The sequence below is a fragment of the Myotis daubentonii genome, chromosome 3 (genome assembly GCF_963259705.1).
Source record: "Myotis daubentonii chromosome 3, mMyoDau2.1, whole genome shotgun sequence".
Taxonomy (NCBI): domain Eukaryota; kingdom Metazoa; phylum Chordata; class Mammalia; order Chiroptera; family Vespertilionidae; genus Myotis; species Myotis daubentonii.
Genome location: NC_081842.1, coordinates 38,859,334 through 38,886,435, shown reverse-complemented (window position 1 = coordinate 38,886,435; position 27,102 = coordinate 38,859,334). Strand labels below are relative to the sequence as shown.

At 40.7% G+C, this 27,102-nt stretch overlaps 1 protein-coding gene across 2 annotated transcripts in view; it reads left to right on the top strand.

Annotated features, from left to right (window-relative positions):
* The first annotated feature begins 2,874 nt into the window (after positions 1-2,874).
* ZMAT3 (zinc finger matrin-type 3) overlaps positions 2,875-27,102 on the top strand; it is a 38,201-nt gene continuing 13,973 nt past the window's right edge. The window contains exons 1-3 of one of the 2 annotated variants that reach the window (XM_059687076.1): positions 2,878-3,104; positions 7,062-7,387; positions 26,293-26,412. In XM_059687076.1, coding sequence (XP_059543059.1) covers positions 7,118-7,387; positions 26,293-26,412 — 390 coding nt within the window. In that variant the 5' untranslated portion in view covers positions 2,878-3,104; positions 7,062-7,117. Of the gene's footprint in view, positions 3,105-7,061; positions 7,388-26,292; positions 26,413-27,102 lie in introns of both variants that reach the window. The other variant, XM_059687077.1, reaches the window with a different exon arrangement.

Genomic DNA, 27,102 nt, shown 5'->3' with positions numbered 1-27,102 from the left:
ATTTTTATTGATTTTTTAGAGAGGCAGGGAGAGGGAGAGAGAGATAGAAACATTGATGAGAGAGATACATCAATCAGTTGCCTTCTGTACATCCCCTACTGGGGATGGAGCCTGAAACCCGGGCATGTGCCCTGACCAAGAATCAAACCTTAACCTCTTGGTGCATGGGTCAATGCTCAACCACTGAGCCTCATTAGCTGGACTCTGTCTTCAAATCTTAAAACACATATGAGGTTCTAAAATTTCTATCTCCATAGGTTCTTTCAAAAGAAGCTAATCCCAGGGACTGGAGATGGGGGAGGTACAAGGCTCTTCTTGGGGATACATGCCAATACCTCTAGAGTGAGAAAATTGGTTCCCCTGTGTTTGTGACAGATTACATTATTGTTTTACAATTAACCCCACCACTGCCATCACCACCCTGTAAGAAACATTATAATCCAAGCTCACTGCCATGTGATTTGATGACAGAGGCAGTAGAGTTCTCCATTGACTTGGGGTTTGACCATATGAAAGGCTTTGGTGAATGGGATTTGAGTGGGCATGCCATGACACATTGGAGAAGCATCTTGCAGTCCTCACATTTCCCACAGTTCTCTGGCTCTTCCCATCTGCCATGAGAATTGTCAAGTCACATATAGCGTCTGCTTCTTCAGTCTTGGACCTGGAATAAGAAGACCCATGAGCTGCCCCATAGTATGGGATCCAAGCAAGAAATAAACCTTCATGGCCATAAGCCATTGAGATTTTAGAGTTGTTTGCTTTTACAGCAAAATGAACTAATATATTGTTTGTGGTCTAATTTCTTTTTTCTTTCAGCTCTTTAGGAGCTAAACTCATGAAGTCAGATATCCCAAACCAAAATGTCTGACTTATGAACTGCTGTCACTACCATGAGCTCCATATGTCTACTAAACAAACCTTTGAGAACTGCATTCTTCTTTCTCCCCGAGGAAGGGGAGGACATGCCCTAGCTCTCTGGGAGGAGGAAAAGACTAGAGGACATGGAAATGTGTATGTGTGTGCATGCAGAGCTATCAGGTGGGGTGGCTCAGTTAATATTTCAGATTTTTATACTAACATATAAAATGGCATAAAACAATGAAAGATAAAATTTGAAAACTCTAAGACATGTATCCTTCCTACAGTGCAGGAGTTTATAGGGCAGATGAGTCATCATCTAGGAAGATAGGTGGGATTTGAAAATGCAGGGATGGCGGGGAGAGCCTTTTGCTGCAGATGGATCTAACTCACAAAGGCAGGTAAGTGACTGGCATGGATGCAGCCCCATAAGTAAATGTGACTGTTCTGTTCAATGTCTAAGAGACTGATGGGAGGTCAGGTTGGAAAGGCAAGCCCATTTGTGGTCCTAGTTAAAGGGTGTGGACTGTGAAGTGGCTAAAGACAGAAAAAGGGTGGGAGAGTAGATTTCAACAGCATTTATTTATTTTTATTTTTTAAAAAAATGTATTTTCATTGATTTTTGAGAGGAATGGAGAGGGAGAGATAGAAACATCAATGGTGAGAGAGAATCATTGATCGGTTGCCTCCCACACGCCCCACTGGGGATTGAGCCAGCAACCTGGGCATGTCCCCCCTGGAAATTGCACCATGATCTCCTGGTTCATAGGTTGGATTTCAACCACTGAGCCATGCCAGCTGAGCTGCATTTATTTTTTTTTTAAAAAAACAATGTGGCCATTTTTAATTTTGATACAAAAAGTCTGTATATATAAACAGTTGGAGAATCAGTTGAGAAAAATTTTGTTTTTTATCTAGGCACGATGGATTACTCTCCCCAAATGGCCTGTGGACACTAGCTGGGTGTGTATGGTTGCTAAACACTCACTGTGTTATGAAGTCATTTCTGGAAAAGTCAATCTGGTTTGTGGGTAGTCGTACAGGATGGGGTGTTCCAGCCAAAGAAACAGCCTTCATTTCCTGCAGTAGTTTGCCTATTACTAGGGTCTTTCTTGCTATACTTAGATCTCCTTGACATTTTTACTAATGATTAAAAAATAAGCACCCAACGAAGTAAACATACTTACTGTCACTGAACTATACACTTAAAATGATAATGGTGAATTACATTTTACCACAATAACGCCGCCACCCATCCCCAGCAAATCTTCCTATGGGACAATTTACAAATTATTAGAATTTTAGAGCTAGAATTTCCTCAGCTTATCTCTCAGTATCAATCCTGAAGGCGTCAAAGTTGACTATGAGAACATGTGACATTCTAGCGTTAGCCAATCTCTTACTGGTTTTTCCTGTCTTGCAGACTAAGTTCCAGGGGTCAGGAGAAAGCCTTCCTATTTCTTGCCCATGCTAGTGTAGGGGATAGGGCAAGTGTGTGTGTGTGTGTGTGTGTGTGTGTGTGTGCGCGCGCGCGCGCGCGCGCTCCTGTGTGATTGGGACCAATGAGTCCGCAGCCACGCTCCTCCTCCTCCATCCTGGGGAGAAGTGCAGGTTAAAGGTTCTGTTGTAGTTTAAAGGGTCCTGGACCTTTGACAGCCTTAGCCCGCAGCCCCCAGACTGAGGGCGCAGCTGGAATGAAAGCGCTTAGCATCTCAATGACAGATGAACGGTGCAAAAGCTGTGCCCGGGCTTCTGGTCTGAACCAACTTTCCAGGATCTATGATGAGCATCTCTCAGGATCTGTTCGCTGAGACCGACGGCGGGGCATTCTCCTTCTGACTCCCGCCTTGGTTCCCCATCCCCGCCCAGGCCTCCCGGTGCCCCGGTCCACCTCTCACCACGCGCGCCTCGGTGTCTGGAGCCGCGGCCGCCGCCGCCGCCGCCGCCGCCGCCGTGCTCCGCCAGGCACATGCGCAGTGGCGACGCCGGGCCGGCGCCTTCAGTCTCCTCCTCCGCCGCCTCCCGGTTCCGCAGTCACTTCCTGCAGCTGTTTCCCTGTGGGTCCGGTAGGACTGACTTTTGAGTCAGCCCTCAGCTGCGGAGAGGGCTCGGCGGGGCCAGCTGGGAAAGTTGCGCCGCGGGAGGCGGGGTTGAGCCTGACCGGCCGGGCGCGCAGGGGAGACGGCTGCGGGCGACCCGGGCGGACGCGGCGCCCAGACTCCCGGCGCGTCCGGCGGGTTCCGGTGAGTGCGGGCAATCCGGGCGACCCCGGGAGCCGGGGGACTCGGGGTCCTGCGGGCTGCGGGCTCTCCACCTGCCCGCCGCGGGAGAGGCGTGCGCTGCGTTTATTTATCGGGTTGTTTTTGAGCCTCTCACGTGCTCTGTTTGGACGAGCGGGGCGTGCAGCCGCCTGGCTCTCGCGCCGGCCCCCGCCTCGTGGGAGACCGGGATTCCATCTTTCGTGATGGCATCCTTAAGGGATCGAGGTGCGTGTGTGCGCGCTCGGGTGCCTGCATGCACGGTGGGGATGGAAGGTCTATGTGGGCGATGCTGAGGCATATGTAGCTTTGACTCAAATATGCCAACGGGGCCCTAGGATGAGGCACCGTCACTGCTGAGACTGGCGAGCGTCCGCCAGTCCACCAAGGCCTCTTCTCCCCCAGGTTCTTGCGTTCTTTTGAGGCTTTCTCATAGGATGTACCTTGCCTCCGCTGATTATTTTTCTGTTTCTCTCCCAGCCCTGGCTGCGTTCTGCTGACCTCCAAAGAATGCTCACCGTCTTTCCCTCGTATCCAGAATTCCCAATTAGAGACTTTCCTAGTTTGCGGAGGTGCCAGGAACCTGTTCCTTTATCTGTGGTCTTGCCTCCGCAGCTTTCTCCAAACAATAAAGTGGTTAGCTGTGAAACAGTCTGTGAAGAGTAGGCCCCAGTCCAATCATGAGAACTATTATATGATCATTCATTCCCCTTCTGTAAACTGGGTCCACCGGGAAGCTTTGATTTTCTTTATTGTCCCTATACCCCCTTCCAAACCGGGACATTAACTACCATAAATCCTTCATTTATGCCACCTTAAGCGTCACATTGAATGGCTTTTATGATCTGAGGAATATTTTATTTACATCAGCCATCAAGTTGGTTTCTTTTAATCGCATGCAGTAGGTTAATGGATCTGAGTCACATTGCTTTGGTCTCTCTGTTACCCACCATTCATGCTTTCACCGAAGGCTTGATTGTATTTCTTTTAGATTTATACTTTATGCTAATTTTCATTTGCCAATGTAGTAACACTTGATGTAATTGTCATGCATTCTGTTTGGAAGTTGACATTATTTTGATTGTTGACTATTACAAGGAATAATTTTGGTTAAATAATAGCTATTCTTTAAACTTTATAAAGATAAAATGCGATAATGGGTAAGTCTGCTAGTATACTTGGTGAGCATTTAATTCGGGAGATTTTATCAGTTCTGGAAACAGGTCTCTTGTACTTCTGTGCTTTGAGAAGGGCCTTTGATGGAAATATGCAGGCAACTAGGGGAGACTTGTGCCCAAATTTCCTCAAGTGGGAGTGAGCTTCCATAAAACAAGTCCAGGCATGTCTAAACAACTTATAGCATTTGCTTTTCTGTTTATTTTGCTGATTTTCTTTATCCAGATGTTTTGACACCCTCCTTCACCATTTCTCTTCTGATCTGGCAACTTGTTTGTGGCAATTTGGTATTACCGTGTCTCTGTACACGTAGTATGTGTAGTCTTTTAATATCATGAATTATAATTAGGTAGTTAACCTTTTTGAAAAAGAGGTCTTTGTCTCCTTAGTTTTCCTTTTAAAAATGCCCATATATCTTATCTTTGCTTTCTGAATGTCTTTCCTTGATTTAATTAAGAGGGATAATATGATTCTAGAGAACCTGACTTTTTAAGTGTTCTAAACCTATATTGCTTTTCTTTTTTTTGCTAATCCTTACCCAAGGATATTTTTCCATTGATTATTTTTAGAGAGAATGGGAGGGAGGGGGAGAGACTGAGAGAAACACCGATGTCAGAAAGACATTGATTGATTGCCTCCTGCAGGCACCCAGGTGGGGGCTGGGGATTGAGCTTACAGCCAAGGTACATGCCCTTGACCAGAATCGAACCTGGGACCCTTTAGTCTGTGGGCTGACACTGTATCCACTGAACAAAACCAGTCAGGGCTGTATTGCCTTTCTTTATGTTCCCAGAGATATGGACAGCATATTTTTGCTTAAGAATAAAATAACATTGTTTTTTTTTAAATGTTATGATTAATGAGAAATATTGTTAAATACTATGACTAATAATTTATGTGCTTCGCTCCTAGGGTACATTCTTTCCTCATTGCATTGATATTCTTTGCTGCTCCAAGACCCTGACTTTAGTAAAAGGTTGTTACTTGATTGCAGTTTCCACATGTGCATGCTTATTAAATATGCTAATGGAGACTTTTTAACTTTTCGAAACTTAGTTAATTTTCGTAGATCTGTCATTGTCATAAAATGTACACATTTCTATTGCAGCTGGCAAATTTCAGCGGTTTAAATTAGCCCTATTCCAAGAGAGGAGACTTTTAATAATAATGAGAGAGTGGAAGGAATAGTGAATTTTGAAATAGAGATTTTTAATTTGGGTTAGAATCATGGAAACTCAAAGTGTATACTGTAGTTTATTTTGAGATACTCAGGATTAGAAGGTGCCATCTGGGTAGGAGGCAAGAGAAATCATGGATAAAATGGAAGAGGGATTGGAACATATTGAGCCTTTACTGAGGGAAACAGAATAGAGTCTATCAGTCATTTAATAAGAAGGGGAAAAGAAAACGGAAAGACTGGGGAACTGGAATTATACTGGGGCTGTGGTAGTGTGATCCATTACTTCATTGCACCTTTACTTGATGCATTATTTTGTGCAGGTAATTTACCTATAGAGGGAGAGAAAATATTCTCAGAGGGGATTCATGAATATAGTCTAAGGCTATATGAAGTGAGGTCCTAAATTCAAGGGCCTACAGAAGCAGGCAAGTAACATGAGTACAGGCAGCAGGCTGAGTGGGGGCTGAGGTGGCCTGGAGAAGGCAGGCGTGGCTGCCAGGGACACTATACTTTCAGCACTAAGTAGCTGTTGTTGCCCAGGTAGGACCATGTGCCAAGTGTTGCCAAATTGGCCTTTTATCAAAAGAAGCCACTGCCCTAACCAGTGTGGCTCACAGTTGATTGGAGCGTCATCTTGTGCACCGTAGGGTGGTGGGTTGGATTCCCAGTCAGGGCACACACCCAGGTTGTGGGTTTAATCCTTCTTGGGGGCCGTTGGGTGGCAATCCACGGATGTTCCTCCCTCACATCAATGTTTCTCTCTCCCTCTCCATTCCTCTAAAAAAAAAGAAAGAAAGAAAGAAAGAAAAATAAGAGAGAGAAGCCATGAGTATCTTGATTTGTTGATGACTAATTCATTTTAAAAAATGAAAGCAAAACAAAACAGTGTATATTCCAAGCAGAGCATATCTGTGGCTGCATGCCCTACAGGCTGTCTGCAACCTCTGCTGCGAGGAATCATTGGCTCAACTCTTCATGTATTAGTAGTTGATCAGAAGCTACATTTTTCCCCCCAGAAGGTACACTTTTATTTATTTTTGTCACATGGTAACTCCGAGTTATTCCTAGAGTTCCTTGATATTTTAGCTAGTTCTAGAGATGTGTTAAGGACTCTTTATTTCATAATTTTTTTTATATGTAATTTGGATGAAAGACTAGTTTGGATGGAAAGTAGACATTTGCTCAGGTTCTTTGCTGGTGGAATTTTGTCAATGCATGATTATCAAGAGTGTTTAAGTGTAAGTGTGCCTGAGGGAAGGGGTCTGGACTAGGTGACCTTTGATGTCCATATCAGCCATGTGATTTTTAGATTTAATTAGTCATGGATGCAGTGCTATTAATGTTCAAGGGCCAGAGGGACCGCAGTTGGCGCTGTGCCAAGCCAAGCCAAGCCAGATCTATAAACCTGTTTTCAGTGGAAGAGCATTGTGTCAGTGGGGACTAACAGAAGGGAAGTCTGCTAGATGAGGCCAAGTCCCGGGGAAGGGTTAGAGAAGTAGAGGAAGGGGTCAGGTGGTGTGGTCCTTTACGTGTCCTAGTGCTGAGGTCACGTTTTTAAGTGAGTATGCTTTTTGCTTTTGCTTCAGGTTGGGAGACGTAACTTCGCGCGCGCACCGGATTATGCCCAAGGCTTTTCTACCCAATGATCCTCTTGCAACACGCCGGGCTGCCTCTGCCTAAGCGGCCCTCATCCTCTCCTCCTATGTCAGTGGCCGCCAGGTCTACAGGGACCTTGCAGCATCCACCGCAGAGGCCTTTCGTGCAGGAGGCTTCCTTACCGCTGGCAGGGGAAGAGGAGTTACCAAAGGCAGGGGAGCAGGACCCTACCCTGGAGGATCTGTGTAAGCCCCTTTACTGCAAACTCTGCAATGTCACCTTGAACTCAGCGCAGCAAGCCCAGGCGCATTATCAGGTAAGGGAAGAAAAGAAAATCCGGCATTCAGTGGGCGAGCATTTGAGGGCTGTGCCCACTTCAGAGTTAGTCAAGGTGGCTTAGTGAACAACTAAGTATTAGCTTGTTTGACTAAAAGTATAACGTTCCCACTTAGAAAGAAAGCATAGTTTTTTTCATAAAATGGGGCCTTAGCCTCCTATACGTAGCGGTGTGGTGTTTGATAGCTTACCTGTTGTAAGCGAATGTGCACCATGCCGTCTCTGTTGGTGAACAAACCTGTGATCCCAGGGAGAACAAGTATTTGTTATCAGTGGTCGGCAAACTGCGGCTCGGCAAACCGCGGCTCGCGAGGCACATGCGGCTCTTTGGCCCCTTGAGTGTGGCTCTTCCACAAAATACCGCTCTTCTACAAAATACCGACTTCTGCGCATGGGCCACGAAGTTTCAATCGCACTGTATGTGCGCGCCCGCACGTGGTATTTTGTGGAAGAGCCACACTCCAGGGGCCAAAGAGCTGCATGTGGCTCGCGAGCCGCGGTTTGCCGACCACGGTGTTACATGATGTACCAAACTCAATTTGGTGTCAAAATTGCTTGGAAGAATTCGTCTTATAAATACTCCCTTCCAGCTAGTACCATTTGCATTGGTTCAAGCTTATCTCTATGAATCGTATGCTTTTCCCTTTTAACCCCTGACTCTTCTTATAAATCCTATCCCTGCTGAGGACAACACAGGTATCGTCTGTAGTGAGGATAAAATGACGTTTGAGTATTGAGCCTCACCCTTCATTTATAAGAAGCATACTCTGATTTCCTTTAGCCTGTCAGTGTGAACTGATAATCATTTCTAAGACTTAAAGCTTTCACCTCCGTGTAGCATAGCTAGTGGAAAAGACGGTTTTAAAGGACAAATAGAAAATTAAATTTAGGCTAGAAAGACAGGTTACAATATCTCTTTCTATTCTAAATTGTTACCTGTTTAAAATAATACAATTTCCTTTATTGGAGAGAAGAGACCTGAGGCAATTGAGGCCAAATGCCACTGAATGGAAAGATGTCTTCTGGGCCATCACTGATTTGACTGTTTGTTCTCTCCATGAATATTTGCAGTAATAAGTCCATCTGGTAGAAAGATGACTTACACAGGCATTTTTTTCCTATCGTGCCACTATAACTTTTTCCAACTTCAAGTTTTTTTACTTTGTTTTGTTTACTTCGTTTTGTTTTGATCCTAAAGACTGATGATTGTGTCACCTTGTGACTGCATCACTGTTTTGATGGTGTGTTGTTTTCTCAGGTATAATATGTTGCTTCCCTGGAGTTATTTTTGTTTGGGTTTGTTTTTCCCTCAGGTGCAGAGTGTTGAGTTAATTAGATTTCTCAGATCTCAGCACATGTCATCATTGGTTCATAAAGGCATCTTCTGGTTTTATTATTATAATAGAGGCCCAGTGCACAACATTCGTGCACCGGGATGGGGGGAGGTCCCTCAGCCCTACCTACGCCCTCTCGCAGTCCGGGACCCCTCTGGGGATGTCTGCCAAGGGGTCCTTAGCGTTGCCGTGGAGGCGGGAGAGGCTCCTGCCACCGCCACTGCACTCACCAGCTGTGAGCCCGGCTTCTAGCGCACTGACCACTAGGGGGCAGCTCCTGCATTGAGCATCTGCCTCCTGGTGGTTAGTGTGCGTCATAGCGACCAGTCGTTCCACCGTTAGGTCGATTTGCATATTAGGGTTTTATTATATAGGATTTTTCCCCCTTGCCCCAATTCCCGCTCTCATTCCCTCTGTGTACCAAGTCCTACCACCTTGATTTGATACAGGGTCTTCCTTTGCCTGTTTTATCATTCAAGTGGAGTCTGTTAGGATGATCCATCTAAACCTAAAATTCAGGGTTAGTTTTCCTCTTCATTCATTCTGGGGGAATGTTCAGTTTTATAGCCTAAGACTTACTTTGAAAAATCAAACCTGGGTTTTAAACTTTTGAGTTTTAGCTGTAAAAGTCCCTACTAAATCATTAACTTGGAAGCAAAACCCAAGTCTTTAAAGAAGACTTGTTCACTTTTATGCGGGAAAACTCTTGGACAGTGTGTAATTTAACCTGTGTGCATGGATTATACCTATACCTCCTGCCTTTTCCCCCCTCCTAATATCATTTTGTATCTCTGTAGACAGTAATGGATGCTTCTGGTTATGCATAGAGAGAGTTCAGTTTGAGCAGGGTCATTGAATTATAAGGTTTAAAGTTGATAAACAGAATCAGCATTTAATCAGTTTTTTTTAAAAGTAAGTCTATATTTGTGTAGTGTGCTCTGAACTTTTTAGTTGACAACATTAGTGGTTATATGTAATTGCAGCTCTGTCAGTCATACAGTGAATACATAAATTAGAAAACATAAGAAAAAGGAAGTATAATTTTGGTAAATTTCTCAATAATCAGAATTATTAAGTAGAAAAGTTGGAAGAGAAAGGACAGACTATCACAGGGGACAATTTAAGCAGCCAAGAACTAGAGTTAACATAGAGTAAAGAAGTAGCAAGTGGGTCTTAAGAAAGTAGAATCTAATAGAAAATGAAAAGTTTGGGTGTAATACTAGCATGTTTCTAAGAGTGTAGAAGCAAAGATTTGAAAGAAACCAATGTTATTGGTATTTCTTAAAGAGGGAAATATTTTTTAGAGAGACAAGGCGCAAGCAGTTAGTATATAAAAGTACAGAGCAATTTCATTAGGAGGGCAGAGAAGAAAGCTAATCTTAGAAGTGAGATCTGGATTTCAACAAGACAGAAATGCTCAAGACGAGAGAATGTGGATCAAAGAGAATCAGAATATTAAACAGAGCATGGGTGAATCAACATAGAAGGAAAGCATAGAAATGTTAGCTGGAAAGATGCGTCAAAGGCTACACAAAGGGTATGACAAACTGGCAGTGATTCTTAAAGGTCCCGTTTAACATTTCTTGTAATACTGGTTTGGTGGTGATGAACTCCTTCAGTTTTTTCTTGTCTGGGAAGCTGTTAATCTGTGCTTTGATTCTAAATGATAGTTTTGGTGGGAAGAGTAAATTTGGTTGTAGGTCCTTGCTTTTCATCACTTTGAATATTTTGTGCCAGTCCCTTCTGTCCTGTAAAGTTGCTGCTGAGAAATCAGTTGACAGTCTCCTGAGAGCTCCCTTGTAGGTAACTAACTGCTTTTCTTTTCTCTTTTTTTTTATTGCTTAAAGTATTACAAAGAGTATTTTCTTTTTGCTGCCCTTAAGATTCTCTCTTTGTCTTTAAACGTTGACATTTTATTTATAGTGTGTCTTGGTGTGGACCTCTTTGAGTTTCTTGTTTGGGACACTCTGTGCTTCCTGGACTTTTGTGTCTATTTCCTTTACCAAATCAGGGAAGTTTTCTGTCATTATTTTTAAAAATAAGATTTCAATTTCTTGTTGTCTCTATTATCCTTCTGGTACCCCTTTGATTTGAATGTTGTTACACTTGATGGTGTCCCAGAGGTCACTTAAAGTATCTTCATTTTTTGGATTCTTTTTTCTTTTCTTCTTATTGGATGTTTTCTGCTATCTTGCCTTCCAAATATCTGATTTGATCCTCTGCGCCTTCTAATCGGCTGTTGATTCCATCTAATGTATACTTCATTTCAGTTGTTGTATTCTTCATTTCTGACTAGTTCTTTTAAGAAGCAGAAAAAAAAAATATGAATAAGAAAATATCACAAAGAAAAAAGAATTCTCACTAACAAAGGCCCACACATAATAAAAGCACTTGATCAACCAACACTAAAGCTAGTGCAAAGGTTAAAAGGTCAAAAATGTAGGAAGATAATGTGTAATTACAACAGCAAATTAAGGGATATTCAAAACATACTAGTAGTATACACAAAAGAAGTAAAAAATAATGACAAAAACATAAATATGGAATAAGTAAAAATGGTAGTGATTATGGAATGTATTTGAATTTAACAACCATAAACTTAAAATAGACTGCTATAAGCATAGCATGGTACATATGAATCACATGGTAGCCACAAAGCAAACATCCACAAGAGATATACAAGGAATCCAGACACAATACTACTGAAAGCCATCAACATACAAAAGAAGAGTGTAGGATAATAGGAGAGGAATAGCGAAGAACCACAGAAACAATTAAAACAGCCTGGCTGGTGTGACTCAGTGTTGAGCATCAACCTATGAACCAAGAGGTCCCTGATTTGATTCCTGGTCAGGGCACATGCCCAGGTTGCAGGCTTAATCCTCAGTAGGGGTCATATATGAGGCAGCCAACCAATATTTCCCTCTCATCGATGTTTCTATCTCTCTATCCCTCTCCCTTCCTCTCTCTCTAAAATCAATAAAAATGAAAAATAAAAAACAACTAAAACAATAAAATGGCAGTAACTACATACCTATCTATAATTTCTTTATATATAAATGGATTAAATGTTCCAGTCAAAAGACAAATGGATAAAGAAGATGTGGTATATGGAATATTAGCCATGGAAAAGAATGAAGTCTTACTATTTGTGACAACATGGACCTAGAAGGTAAAGGTCAGGGCAAATAAAGTCAGACAGAGAAAGACAAGTACTGTACGATTTCACTTATATGTGGAATCTAAAACAAACAAACAAAACAAAACAAATTCATAGATACAGAGAACGAGCTTATGGTTGCCAGATGGGTGGGCAGGGTTGGGGAGCTGGGTGGTAAAGGTGAAGGGATTAAGAAGTACAAATTGGCAGTTCCAAAATAGTCACGGGGATGTTAAGTACAGCATAGAGAACATAATAATATTGTAATAATTATACATGGTGTCAGGTGAGTATAAGACTTATCTGGGGGAACACTTTGTAAGGTATATAGATGTCTAACCACTGTGTTATACACCTGAAACTAATATTATAAAATGTCAACTGTAATTTAAAAATAAGAAAATCAACTGAAAAAATAAACAGGGGTTGATTAAAAAAGACTACTAAAGGCAAGAATAAGACCAATGAGTAAGGCTTACCAGAACCTGGATAGGCAGAATGGCAATGGTTGTAGACTAATAGAATAAGGTGGGTTGATGAGATGATGAAAGTGAAGTTTTATTTCCACTTTAAAAACCTTCTTTGTAATTTTTAATATAGAGTTGTTCCAAGACTGCAATTCATTGTTTCAGTTATGTGTGAGGTGAAAGGGGTCAGTGGTGGTAGCCTGTTTAATACGCCAGGCATACATCACTGTGATTTGGGATGTGCTAAATCACTGTGATCACATTACCCAAAACATTCTAGTTAGTTGATGCCACTGTTGAAATCACAAAGTTTCAAATTGCCCAGGGTATTGTAAACAATCCGCAGTCTGGTTAGAACAGTGTTACACTAAAGTCCGGATTGTATCATGTTCCAGTAACAATGGAAACTGCTCAATAAGTACTTCCCCTGAAGCTCACCACCATCTTTCCCTGGCATGCTGGTGTTCCCCGGCTGGGGCTGCCTTAGCAGTACCCATGTGTGTCTGTCATCACCACAGATTGAGTTTTATTTCCAGAACTTTTTAAACCAGTCAGTCTGCTTCAAAATACCCTTAGCTGTCCTTTTCTTTTTAATAAGGTTACCTATTTTTGCAGTCCCAAAATTATGGCTTTAGTTATATCTTAATTTAAAATAAAACCTTTGGAGGAAACACATGTCTTTATTATATTAAAATCTGTAGGCTCCAGATTACTTAAGGCAGGTCTGGTATGGAGTAGCACACTTTCAGCAGCGTAAATACATAGACAAAGAACCACTTTAGACTGGAAGGTCATTAACAAAAATTTTAAGAAAGCAAAAACCATGGGTAAATTTTGCTAAGGCATCCGCAGTTTAAAAGAAAGCCAGCCAATTTCTCTGCTAATTTGCATATTCATTTCAAAAAGTACTAGTTACTCAAAGTACATTTCTAAAATTTGTCATAAACATCGACTTCTATTTGTAATGTTTGGTAGCCAAATGACCTATTGTTTTAGGCTAATTAGAAAGAAAGAACACAGTTAAAAAAGTAGTTCTAGTGTTATGGTGCTGAGTGTAGTGCTCATCAACACTAATAAAAGAGAAAAATGGTAATTGGCGTACGAGCTACCCTTTTCATTGGCTAATCAGGGCTATATGCAAATTAACTGCCAACTAAGATGGGCAGTTAACTGCCAACAAGATGGCGGTTAATTTGCATATGTAGGCACAATGCAGGGAGGCGAAAGGGAAAGCAGGAAGAAGCCCCCTGCCACTGACAGTGATCGGAAACCCAGGGGGAGCTAAGAGCTGGGGGGGCTGGCCAGTGATAGCAGGAAGTAGGGGTGGAGCCAGTCGAAGCTGGCAGTCCCAGGAGCTAGGGGTCCCTTGCCTGGGCCTTAAGCGGAGCCCACGATCGCGGGGCCGCTGCAGCTGTGGGTCCCCGCTGCCCGGGCCGGACGCCTAGGCCAGAGGCGTCAGGCCTGGGCAAGGGGCCGATCCTGTGATTGGAGGGTGATGGGGGTCAATGCCTGAGGGCTCCCAGTATGTGAGAGGGGGCAGGCTGGGCTGAGGGACACTCCCCCCCCCCCACCCAGTGCACGAATTTCGTGCACCGGGCCCCTAGTAATTCATAATTCAGAGAGTGTAATTAGATGTTACCCCCAAATTTAAAGTACTGATTTTGGCACATAATATTTTAACGTTGATAACTCAGGTTTAGGTGGCATGCTCTGCAACTTTAATCTCACCTAGTTTTTATGTTTTAAAATTTCTCCTATCTGATTGTTCTCTAAATGAACTTCCAGAGGACTGAGATGGTCAAAATACACTTCATCCAGGGACAGAAGCTCTCTGTGACTATGCTGTTAGCTGGTCTCACCAGCCTCCTGCCTGCCATCCCGGTCCACCCCTACCTCGTTTCTTATTTCTAAATAATAGCTATCCTTTCTTCCAGACAAGGGTGATTTGTACTCTGTACTCTGTATTTCATCATCTGTCATCACTTTTCCACCTTGATCAAATTAAAAGCAGGCTTAAGCTTTTTTCTATATACGTAAAATAGCAACAGCAACCTTCCCTTTCCTTTTAGTGTCTCTTGTTAGCTTCCTCTCTCTTCTTCCCTCCATCCTTAGAGTTCTGCCGGGTATAATTGTCCTCTGTGGGTCTTCATTTCCCTTTCATTCCCCCGCCCACTGCACTCCGGTTTCCATTCCAGTATTCTAATGAAATGGCCCCTTCTAGCCAAATCTAGCTCTTTTTCACTTGACCTCTTTGTAGCATTTGCCACTGGTAATTTGCCTCCTTACAATTCTTATTTCACTCAAAATAACACCTGTAGATCAAAGCACTTCTAATGAAAAGCTGTAATCATGTCCTTTCCCTTTCTCACCCATCCCCTACCTTTTCTTCCCTAGTCTCCTTTCTACCTCCCATCTTGGGTTGACTGTAGTGTTAGTTTGACACTGTCAAGGTTGATCACATCTTTATTTGATAAATTAAATTTTTCTTCCTCTGTTGGTAGGTTGATTCCAATTGTTGAACATCCACGTTCAGCTTTTGTATTAATATCAGTAGGGAGATACTGTTCACTATGAAGCCATTTCCTTCTCTGTGTTTCCAATGTTATGATTCCGTTAAATGAAAATGTTCACAGTCCAGCTTGAGCCACACACTAGCCAGAAAAAGGACCAGGTGCTAGGGGTAAGCAGTCTACACCACTTGTAGCAGGGCTAGATGGAGGAGACAGTGTGACCACCATTCTGGGTTTGAAGGGGCTGTGTCACACAATGAATTTGGGGAAGAAAAATGTCAGTTGAATTTACACTGGCTGTAGATAAAGGGAGTGGGAGAGGGTGAAGTGGGGCTAGTTCTGGGATAAGTACGTAGACCATAAGGAAGAGTGTTTGCTCTTTTTGGGTTGGTGGTAGGGAAGTCTGTAAAGTTCACATGTAAGCAAGAAGCTGAGGTACCTAGTGGTTGGTGGTGCCTGGCTGTCCTCTTTAAATAATTGTGGAAATAGCCACCAGGATGTTAATTCTAATTTTCAACATGCACTCAGAAATGTAAGTTGTCTTGTGTGGGTTTTAGCCTACAGCTATTAACTGATTGGCCTTTCCTCTCTTCTTTCCACCCACTGACCTGCTATAATTTAAATTAAGGCATCATAGAATTTTTTTTCTTGTCAATTTCATGCTCCTCGAAAGAGATGTTCTTGAATGGCACCAGTTGCTCAAAATCTATTTTGGTTTACTTCCTATGTGGATTATAACTTGGAAATAGTTTTTTTTTTCTTTCTTGAGTTTCTGATACTTTTTTAAAAATAGGGAGAAGAATCTTATGCCTTTTTTAGGGTTTAATGCGAAGGAGAGTTTATTAGTGAAGCAGTGAGACAGAGAGTGGCTAGACCACAGACAGAGTAGTTGAATCCTATGCCTTTTTAAGAAACCATTTACTAGCTTTATGATATATATTTTTTTTTATTGCTTACTATCCATTTCGTTTGTCGTCATGAAACCCACTGATTTTCTGTTCTTATTTGGACTAGTTTCACATTTGGATTATGACTTGTGTAGCTTTCTGTATTTCCCAGAGTTTGTCATTGCCTTTCTTTTTTTTCCTTTTTGTTCTTACACAATATATCATTACCATATCCTCATTTTCCCCTTCAAACTCTCAATCACACTGTCTATTGTGTGGAATGCCCTTTTATTATCAGTCTTTCTACTTGCTCCATTTTCAATTGGTTGCCCTCTGATTTGCTGCATGGCTCTCAATTTTGGACTTGTCTTCCTTGCTCTTTCACTTGGGCTACTATTTTCTAAATATACATGTATGTGGTTTTTAAAAAAATCTTATTTTGTTTGAGTACATCTTTACATTACAGAGGAAGAAAGAATAAATATAAATGTTTTACAACACATTTCTTTAAAAAATAAAGTGAGGAAGTACTTGGGAAATAAAGTTTTCTGAGCCCTTGTATATCTGAAATGTTTGCATTGTGCCTTTATATTTGACAAATTTGTGGATGACCTACTTTAATTTTGGTTCTTCCTTTCTTTCTTTTTTCTGGGAGCTTTTAGTCTCTCCTTTTTACCCTTGTTATCTTGAATTTCACAGTGATAGATGTGTCTAGGTCTGGATCTTCTTTCATTCGTCCTGGTTAGAATTAGTAGATCCTGTCAGTTTGCGTACTCCTCTTTCTCTTGAGCTCTGGGGAATTTCCTTTGATACTGTTTCTTCAATAATATTCTTCTCTATATTTTCTCTCTTTTTCCAGGTAATTCTATTAGGCCTATCTTAGACTAGCAGGGTGGATTCTTTATATTGCTTATCTCTTCTCTCTTTTATCATTCCTTGATTTCTTTTTTTTTAAATTTTCTGAGAGCTATTCTAGAATTCTAACCCTGTATTGATTTTTAGAAATTTTGGACAATCATATCTTTAATATTAAAGAATCTCTTGATTTCTTATTGTTACATTTTCTAGCATCTGTTTTATAGGATATTAGGTATGAACATGAAATCATGGGCTTGGGGGTCAGATTGTAGTCTTACTACTTACTAGATGTATAATATTGGAAATATCTCTTAACTTCTCTATGCCGCATGAAAAGATGGTGACGATAATGAGTTAGTATGTGTAAGACATTGAGAACGGAATGTTCTGCTGCCTGAGGTAACCCTTATGACAGTTGAGTTGTCCTGGGGTCGGGTGGAGCATGATGGCATGGGCTCTGGGGCCAGATTGTCCCCAGCTCTGCCGTCTACTTGTGCTTTTGGGCAAGTTTTATTTTATTGACTTTTTAGTTTGAGTAACTTTTAACTTACAAACTAGTTCCAAAAATAGTACAAAAAATTCTTGCAGGCACCTCATACCGATTCCCCAAATGTTAGTATGCAATTATCAAAATCAGGAAATTAACACTGAAAACAATATTATGTAATCTACAGACTATTTACATTTCACCAGTTACCTACTGATGTCCTTTTTCTGGTTCCAGGGATCCAAACCAGGATGAAATTTTGCATGTAGTTATTATATCTCCTTTAATCAGGACAGGTTTAGTTTTTCTTTCCTTTTTATGTTATGAGTTTTCTTATGATTAAATTTAGGTTATGTGTGTGTGTTTCCTCCCAAAATACCACAGAAGTTATATTTATTGTGTCCTTCCCAATGCATCATATCAGGAGGGACATATGTGTATTTTGTATCACTGGTGCTGTTGACTTTGATCATTGGGTGAGGGAGGGGGTGCCTGCCAGGGTTCTCCTTTGTAAAGTTACCATTTTTTTTTGTCTTGTGCTTAATAAGTGTCATATGGGGAGATACTTTAAGACTATGCAGATGTCTTATTTCTCATCATATTTTTACTCAGTGATTTTAGCATTTATTGACTGATGCTATTCTAACTTTCCATCTTTTCTTAATGTTTACCTTCTTTGATAGTGAGAAATCTGGGTTTATCCACAAAACACTCTAAGGCAACCTCCCTTCCTCTGTCCTGCTCTCCCTCCCTCACAATATCCCTGTGAAAAACAAACCTACCAACCAGATATCTGGTAAACTGTTTGGACAATTTTAGACAAATTTGGACAGTTATATTTTTAAATATTAGTTCCGCTTGATTGTTTTGTTTTACTTCTTCAGAGACTCCAGTTTTACATAAATTATTCCTTCTTTACTTGTCTTTTATATCCTCTCTGACCCTTTAGATTTTTTCTTGTTATTTTTATTTTTCTGATTCTTTTTTGTTTTTCTTCTATGACTATTATTACATTTTCATCTATGTTTACTCTCCTCTGGTGCTTGTGTTTATTCCTTATTTTTTGATATGATTATCTTACTCTTCTTCCTGAGTTTAATTACCCTTCTTTTAATTTTCATTATGTTTTGCCTATTTTTCTTTGTACATTTTGAATATCTGATTCAAAGTGATTCTTAATATACCCAAATTCTTGTATATAGAAGAAAACCATTAAGAAAACACTCCAAATTGAATTAAATATATTCAAGAATTTGGATATATTTAATTCAATTTGGAGTGTTTTCTTCTATTTTATGTTTTGTTTTTTTGGGGGGGGGTTCATTTGCTCAGATGTGTTGATTTTTTTGGTAGTTATTTTATGTAGACTTGATTAGTTTTCATGTGTTCATTTTGTAGATTTTGGGTGGCTTATGAGATCCTTAATTCATTGGAAATCTCTTCTGTCACTGCAGCAAATCTAGTTCCTTAATAACTTAATTTGTGTGTGTGTGTGTGTGTGTGTGTGTTTTCAAGGGAGGTTTATATGCCCTCTGATTTTTGTTTTGTTCTTTTTGTTTTGCAGGATGCTAGGTTTTCCTGTTTTGTTTCTTTTCCCCCTTACTTCCCAGTAGCCAAAGGGTGTCTGCCACTCCCTTCCTTTTTGCCCCTTTCTCCTCCAGAGCCACTTGGATGAAGCCACTTCAGATCATGTGTACATCAAAGCTCCTTTCCTGTGGTCAGTGCCTGGGTCATGCTTTAGTATCTACAAACTCAGGGGCCTTACTTTTTCTGGTGGTAGTTACAAACCCATTTTGTTCCGCTAGACCCCTCTTCTCTCTTTCTTGCAGTTTTTGTCAGACTGTTCTTGCTTACTGTGGAGACTTATGGAAGGAGCATAAGTGATTGCTCACTGGATTTGATGTTTTCTCTTTTTTGCCTAGTAGTTATTTTGAAGTCTGAACATTCTGTGGTGTCTACTTATGTGGAGGACATGATTTGTGTGTAGTTTATTTGTTCTTCTTGTCAGTCTAAATTATAGAAGATATGTGGAGAGATGCAAATCTAGGCAGCCTACCTACCTCGAAGCTCTTGGGCAAGTTTTTAACTCTCTCAGCTTAGTTTCCTCATATGTAAAATGGGAATAATAATTATACCAAATTAATCGAGATTTCACAAAGGTTAAATAAGAGAATATTTATGAATTGTTTTCGAACACTGTAATTCACATAAGTGCTCAACAACTTGTAGTTGCTAATATTATCATTATGTTATGGATGCAGTATCAGCTAGAATGGTACTGTGGATACTACTTTGAAAATAAAATAACTGACACTGTCTAAGTACTGTGCACCTCAGTATTGTGCACCTCTCTTAGTCCTGTGCACCCCATCTTCTGCCTTTTCATGGATTGTGCTCTTGCAGCCATGCTTTAGCTTCTGCATCATCTGTGGGGGGTTTTCTGACTTCCTCTTGTTGTCATGCAAAGTAGGCTAAAGACAACTTATCTTTTCTCTCTCTCTTTATTACCTATGTGTCCTTATCCCCCCATTGCCTCCCCCACCCACTCATCCCCTCATCCCCCTGGTGTCTGTGTCCATTGGTTAGGCTTATATGCCTGCATACAAGTCCTTTGGTTGATCTCTCCCCCTTACCCCCACCATCCCCTACCTTCCCTCTGAGGTTTGATGGTCTGATCGATGCTTCTCTGTCTCTGGATCTGTAAAATCAGCAAAGAAACAGCAATCCTAAATGACTCACTAGATCAGATGGACTTAATTGACATCTTCAGAACATTTCACCCCAAAGCCACGGAATATTTGTTCTTCTCAAGTGCACATGGGACATTTTCAAAGATAGACCACATAGTGGGTCACAGACAAAGTCTCTCCAAATTCAAGAAGATTGATATCATAGCAAGCATCTTCTCAGACCACAATGGCATAATATTAGAAATAAACTACAACAAAAAGAACCAAAAAAATTCAAACACTTGGAAGCTGAATAGCAAGCTATTAAACAATGATTGGGTTACCAAAGAGATCAAAGAAGAAATTAAAAACATCCTGGAAACGAATGATAATGAAAACACAACAATCCAAAATCTATGGGACACAGTGAAAGCGGTCTTGAGAGGGAAGTTCATAGCTCTACAGGCCTATCTCAAAAAACAAACAAAAAAATGGTAATAAATCATCTAACTCAGGGGTCCTCAAACTTTTTAAATGGGGCCAGTTCACTGTCCCTCAGACCGTTGGAGGGCCGGACTATAGTTTAAAAAAAAAACTATGAACAAATTCCTATGCACACAACAGCAGCAAAAACACCCGGCGGGCCGGATAAATGTTTTCGGAGGGCCACATGTGGCCCTTGGGCCGTAGTTTGAGGACCCCTAATAACTGTACAACTTAAAGAATTAGAAAGAGAGCAACAATAAAAGCCCAGAGTGAGCGGAAGGAAGGAGATAATAAAGATCAGAGCAGAAATAAATGACTTAGAGACAAAAAAAAATAAAAAATCAATGAAACCAAGAGCTGGTTCTTTGAAAGGATAAACAAGATTGATGAACCTCTAGCCAGGCTCACCAAGAAGCAGAGAGAGAGTACCCAAATAAACAAAATCAGAAATGAAAGGGGCAAAATAACAACAGACCCCACAGAAATACAAAGGATTATTAAAAAATACTGTGAACAACTTTATTCCAACAAACTAGACAACGTGGAGGAAATGAACATATTCCTAGAAAAATACAACATTCTAAAACTCAATCAGGAAGAATCAAAGTCTCAATAGGCTGATAACTATGGAGGAAAATGAAGCAGTCATCAAAAAGCTTCCAGCAAACAAAAGCCCAGGACCAGATGGCTTCACAGAAGAACTCAAACCTATCCTCCTCAGACTATTCAAAAAAAAATTCAAGAGAAACACTTCCAAGCTCATTCTATGAAGCCAGCATTACCCTAATACCAAAACCAGATAAAGACAACACAATGAAAGAGAACTACAGGCCAATATCCCTCATGAACATAGATGCCAAAAATTGGATCCAGCATTACATAAGAAAGATCATACACCATGACCAAGTAGGATTTATCCCAGGGATGCAAGGCTGATACAATATCTGCAAATCAATAAATGTGATACATCACATAAACAAATTGAGAGATAAAAATCACATAGTCATATCAATTGATGCAGAAAAAGCATTTGACAAAATCCAACAGCCTTTCTTGATAAAAACCCTCAGCAAAATGGGAATGGAGGGATCATACCTCAACATAATAAAAGCCTTATGTGACAAACCTACAACCAACATCATACTCAATGGGCAAAAACTAAAACCATTTCACCTAAGAACAGGAATGAGACAGAAATGCCCACTGTCACCACACCTGTCACCATAGTACTGGAAGTGATAGCCATAGCAATTAGACAAGAAGAAGAAATAAAAGGCATCCAAATTGGAAAAGAAGATGTAAAACTGTCCTTATTCACAGATGACATGATTCTATACATAGAAAACCCTAAAGACTCCATCAAAAAAGTATTAGACTTAATAAATGAATTCAGCAATGTAGTAGGATACAAAATTAATGCCAAGAAATCTATGGAATTTTTATACACCAATAGTGAACTTACAGAAAGAGAGATTAAAAAAACAATCCCATTTAACATCACACCAAAAAAAGTAAGATACCTAGGAATAAACTTAACTAAAGAGGTAAAAGACCTCTACTCAGAAAACTACAGGACGTTGAAAAAAGATATAGAGGAAGACATAAACAGATGGAAGAACATACCGTGTTCATGGATTGGTAGAATCAACATCATTAAAATGTCCATACTACCCAAAGCAATCTATAGATTCAATGCACTTCCCATTAAAATACCAATGACATATTCACAGAACAAACTCTCCAAAAATTCATCTGGAATAAAAAAAAACCCTGAATAGCTGCAGCGATCCTGAGAAAGAAGAACAAAGTAGGAGGGATCTCAGTACCAGATATCAAGCTGTATTACAAAGCCACTGTTCTCAAAACTGCCTGGTACTGGCACAAGAACAGACGTATAGACCAATGGAATAGAATAGAGAACTCAGAAATCGGCCCAAACCACTATGCTCAAGTAATATTTGACAAAGGAGGCAAGAGCATACAATGGAGTCAAGACAGTCTCTTCAATAAATGGTGTTGGGAAAATTGGACAGATACAAGCAAAAAAATGAAAAGACAACTTATCTTTAAAAAAATCTTTCACTGACCTGTTTCTCCTGCTAACTCTCTACTCTATTTCTCTGTTCCACATCATAGTAGAATTCTTCTAAAAAGTTGCCTGTACTGGTTATCTTCACTTTCACACCTCCCATTGTCTCCTTAAGCTACTCACATGCCTTTAATCCCTCACTGTGCTACTGAAATGGTTCTTACCAAGTTTACTCTTGATCTCTGTCCTTTCAAATCCAAGCATTAACTCATTAACCTCTGTGTTCTGATCCGACAGTAGCATTTGACCTAGTGAACCACTCTTCTTTATATAATGTACATGTGTATTTGCCTTCTAATTAAAAGAATGAAAAGCATCAAATCATTTGAAGAGCACCTTTCCCTCCCCTTCACCCCCCAATTCCTGTGCTCCCAAATGTAGTCACTATACTGATTGGTATTTCTTGTTCCCACACTTGTTTTGTACTTTCGCTACATGTGTTTTCCTATATAATATGTAGTGGTTTTTTTAAAAAAATATTTTTAACCTCCATATTAAAAAGATTATTCTTAAGTATCTTTTTCTGCAACTTACTCTTTTTATTCAACATTTTGTTAGGAGAATCATTCAAGTTGCCAATCATTCAAGTATTCCATTGTCTGAGTAGACTACAATTTACCCATTATGTTGTAGACAGACACTTAGTTTGTTTTCACAGTTTAGTTGTTACAAACAGTGCTTCTAGGAACATTGTTATAAAAATCTCCTTAGATGTGGTTTCTGTTTGATAATACCTGGAAGTAGAGTTCTTGGGTTATAATGTATTTAACTACACTCTTCTTTTGAATCAACTTGTTCTAGGCTTGCATGATACCACACTTGTTTGATTTTCATCTTACTTCATAGGCCAAGCAGTCTCCTCTCATTTTCTGGATCCTCATTCTCTACTGCATTCTATATGTTAGTGTCCTGGGGATTTGTCTTTGGCTCTCTTCTCTATATTCCCAGCTTCTGGTTTCGATTCACTCTAATTTATCCCCATGCGGATCCCAGGATAATCTTTATCAAATGCAATCCAGTCATGCCACGACTTTGCTTAAAGTTCTTCAGTGGTCCCCTGCTGCCTCTAAAGTCCAAGTTCTGTGTCATGACCAGAACCACTAAGGATTAGCCCCCCGCCCCCGCCCCTCACCCCCATCCCTTGTATCTCAGCTCCTACCTTTTCTCTAAAGGATCTTGAAGATCATCTCTCCAGCAGGAGGGGCCTTGGCTCAGACCATTTCCTTTGTTCGCAGTTTCCTTCCTCCTCACTCCTTAGCTGCCTGGTGAACTTTTGTTCCTTTTAAAAGATGACTTACATGTTGCTTTTTCAAGGAGGTCATACCTGACACCTTCAGGAGGAAGTAAGAAATTCCTTCTCTGTGTTATTCCTTCTTTGTTATCTCCATTATACTTCTTGACTCATTGATCCAGCAAATATTTACTTGTTGCCTACTACATGCTAGAAACTGTTGTAGTCATTGGGCTAGAAAAGTAAACGAGACAGACAGGGTTCTTATTTTCCATGGAGTCTACATTCCAGAGAGTAGAAAAGAGAGAAAACAAGTAAATAATATTATTTGAGACACATAATGTGGCAATGTGATGGAAAGAGAGTGTGTATGGGGGCGGGGGTGGGGGGGAGTAGGTGGGGATGGACATTAACTTCAGATTGAGTGAGTTGCTGCTTGATTTGAGACCTGAGAGATGAGAAGGAGCCAGCCATGCTGCTGAAAGAAGATCATTCTAGGCAGAAGGAACAGCAAGTACAGAGGCTCTGGAGCTAGAATGAATTTGGTCTCTTTAAGGAAGAGAGGGAAGGCCAGTGAGGCTGGAGTATAATGAGCTGGGGGAAGGGGTGCTGTATGAAATAAAATCTGAGAAGCGGGCAGGGTCTGATCATGTGGCCCCTTATGGGTAAGATGTGTTGATTTTTAGTGTAGTGGGAAACCATTGGAAGATTCTACGTGAGAGAGTGGCATGATCTCATTTATGTCTGGAATTACCACTCTAGCTGGTATGAGGAGAATTAGGAGGACAGAGTGAGAGCAGAAACCAGGAAGGAGTTCTTGCTGCAGGTAGAAAATGTTGGTAGCTTGGATTGCTGTGGTATTTGTAGTGTCCATGGAAAGAAGTGGCATGACTTAGGATATATTTTGAAGGTAGGCAGATAGGGCTGGCTGGTGGATTAGACGTGTTGGTTTTAAGGAGGGAGGGAATCAAGAAAAGGATCCCTGGTCTTTCTTGAGTGCCATTTAATGACATGTGGATGACTTAGTGGTGGTGGCAGTGATGAGAGAGTTCTGTGAGGGAGGAACCAGAAGTTATTTTTTAGATATTTTAAGTTGGACATGCCTCTTAAGACTGCGAAGTCTCAGTGGCAGGAAGTCATTTGGATAGGTGGCTCTGAAGGTCAAGGACTGCCTTAGTTTGTTGGGGCTGCTATAACAAATTACCAGAGACCGGGTGGCTTAAACAGTGAATGTTTATTTCTCGAAGTTGTGGAGGCTGGAAGTCTGAGATCAGGGTGCAGCACAGTTGGGTTTGGTGAGGACCCTCTTCCAGATTGCAGATGGCCGACTTATATTCTCACATGGGAGGTGGAGGGTGAGGTGTACTTCATAAAGGGGCACTAATTAGGCTCCACCCTGAAGACCCAATCACCTCCTAATACAATCACATTGAGATTAGATTTCAATACTGTATGTTTGGCGGAACACAGACATTGAGTTTATAACAGGGATGGAGATAGATAGTTTTGGGAGTTAGCAACTTAGTCATTATATTTTAAGGCTATGAGACTGGGTAAAGTAACTGAGAGTTTGAGTGTAGATAGAGAAGAGAACTGAGGGTAGGGCTTTGGACACCATAGCATTTAGAGAATGAGAGGTAGGGGTGTGAGAGGGAATCATAGAAGACAATAGAAGGAGAGAGCGTCAATTGTATTATGCTGCTTAGGTCACTGCAACCATGGTGCGTGGTCAGAAGGTAGAACTTAGCACATCACTATGTATCTGTCATCTCCTCTAGAGTGTGTGCTAACTCTAATTCCTTTAAAGCTTAGCATATAATAGATGGTAAATAAACGCCTACAAGTTTAATTTTTACAAAGTAGTTTAAAGAATAATATACTTTCCCCTCCTCATTTAGGATGCTTTTAGATCACTGACCCTTTCCACCAATTTGCAGCAGTTCCAAGGAGTATAGTCATGTGAATAATCATGTGAATAATAACTTAAAGGAAACACAATGAGAGAAGCAAATCCATTTTAATAGGGGTTCACAGTGCATCTGCAGCCATCATGCTGTGGTGGACCAGGGCCTTGTTTTGGACTCGGAAAGCCTGCCTCGAGCTCTGCTGCACTGCGTGGCCCTATTGAATGTTGGGTGTTGGTGGCAGGTCCCCACACTCTGGATCATGGCTCTTCAGCTGTCCTGTGTGGATAATATTAACAAGTTCCTTTCACAGGATTTTTGTGAGCAGCAAATGATCTACTGCACAAAGTAAAAAGCTACTCTGTAAGAGCTATGTCTGTAAAAATAATTGGATTATCCATTTTGTCACAGACTTATAAAGTAGATTAGATCAGAGTATTATGAAATTTATATTCGGGCAGTGGCGTAGGAAAGGCAACACGTTTGGGAAGGACACAGATCACTGTAAAATGTAATACTTTTCTAAAATATATAGGAAATTAATTTCTTTTGGCTTTGTTCCCTTATCGTTCCCAGATAAATGTAATCATCCTGTTAGAATCAAAGAATAGACATTTACTTTAAGATCAAGTAATCAAATCTAGTAGTGGTCTATTTATCCTAGTGTGGCATATCTGAAAGAATAAAATGTAGTTAGTATTGTTTGTAGGTCTTTTTTCTTTTTTCTGTTTTTTTAAGTGAATATATTAATTCCGTTTGACAAATTTTCACCATGGTGATTACCCATTTCATTTTACTTCTAGGGTAAAAATCATGGTAAGAAACTCAGAAATTACTATGCAGCAAACAGCTGTCCTCCTCCTGCCAGAATGAGCAATGTGGTAGAACCTGTGGCCACGCCAGCTGTTCCAGTCCCTCCACAGGTGAGACATGTGGCAGGGTGGAAGCTGTCCTATGCACAAATGGCCATGGATGAAATTTGTCATCCATGTGCCCATCAAGGTACAATTGGGCAAATACCCCTGAAAGGTCCCATTGGGTGCTTTTGACTCCTTGAACTCCAGGACTGGATTTAATGCATGCCCAAATCCACGACCTTGAGATTTCTCATGCTTTGGTTGTGATGTATGAAATGATGAAATGAATATTGTTTCATGAGTCTTTCTCTATGCATTTCTCAAAATCCGGGCTTAAATGACCCTGAGTCTAGGCCAGTGATGGCAAACCTTTTGAGCTTGGCGTGTCAGCATTTTGAAAACCCTAACTTAACTCTGGTGCCATGTCACATATAGACATTTTTTGATATTTGCAACCATAGTAAAACAAAGACTTATATTTTTGATATTTATTTTGTATATTTAAATGCTATTTAACAAAGAAAAATCAACCAAAAAAATGAGTTCACGTGTCACCTCTTACATGTGTGTCATAGGTTTGCCATCACTGGTCTAGGCTAAGCTAGAATAAAAACCAACAAACCCTGAATAGAACAAAAGATTGTTTAAACGTTTATATCTTTACTAGAGACCTGGTGCACGAAATTCATGCATGGGGGGATGTGTCCCTCAGCCCAGCCTGCACCCTCTCCAATTCGGGACTGCTGGCTCCCAACC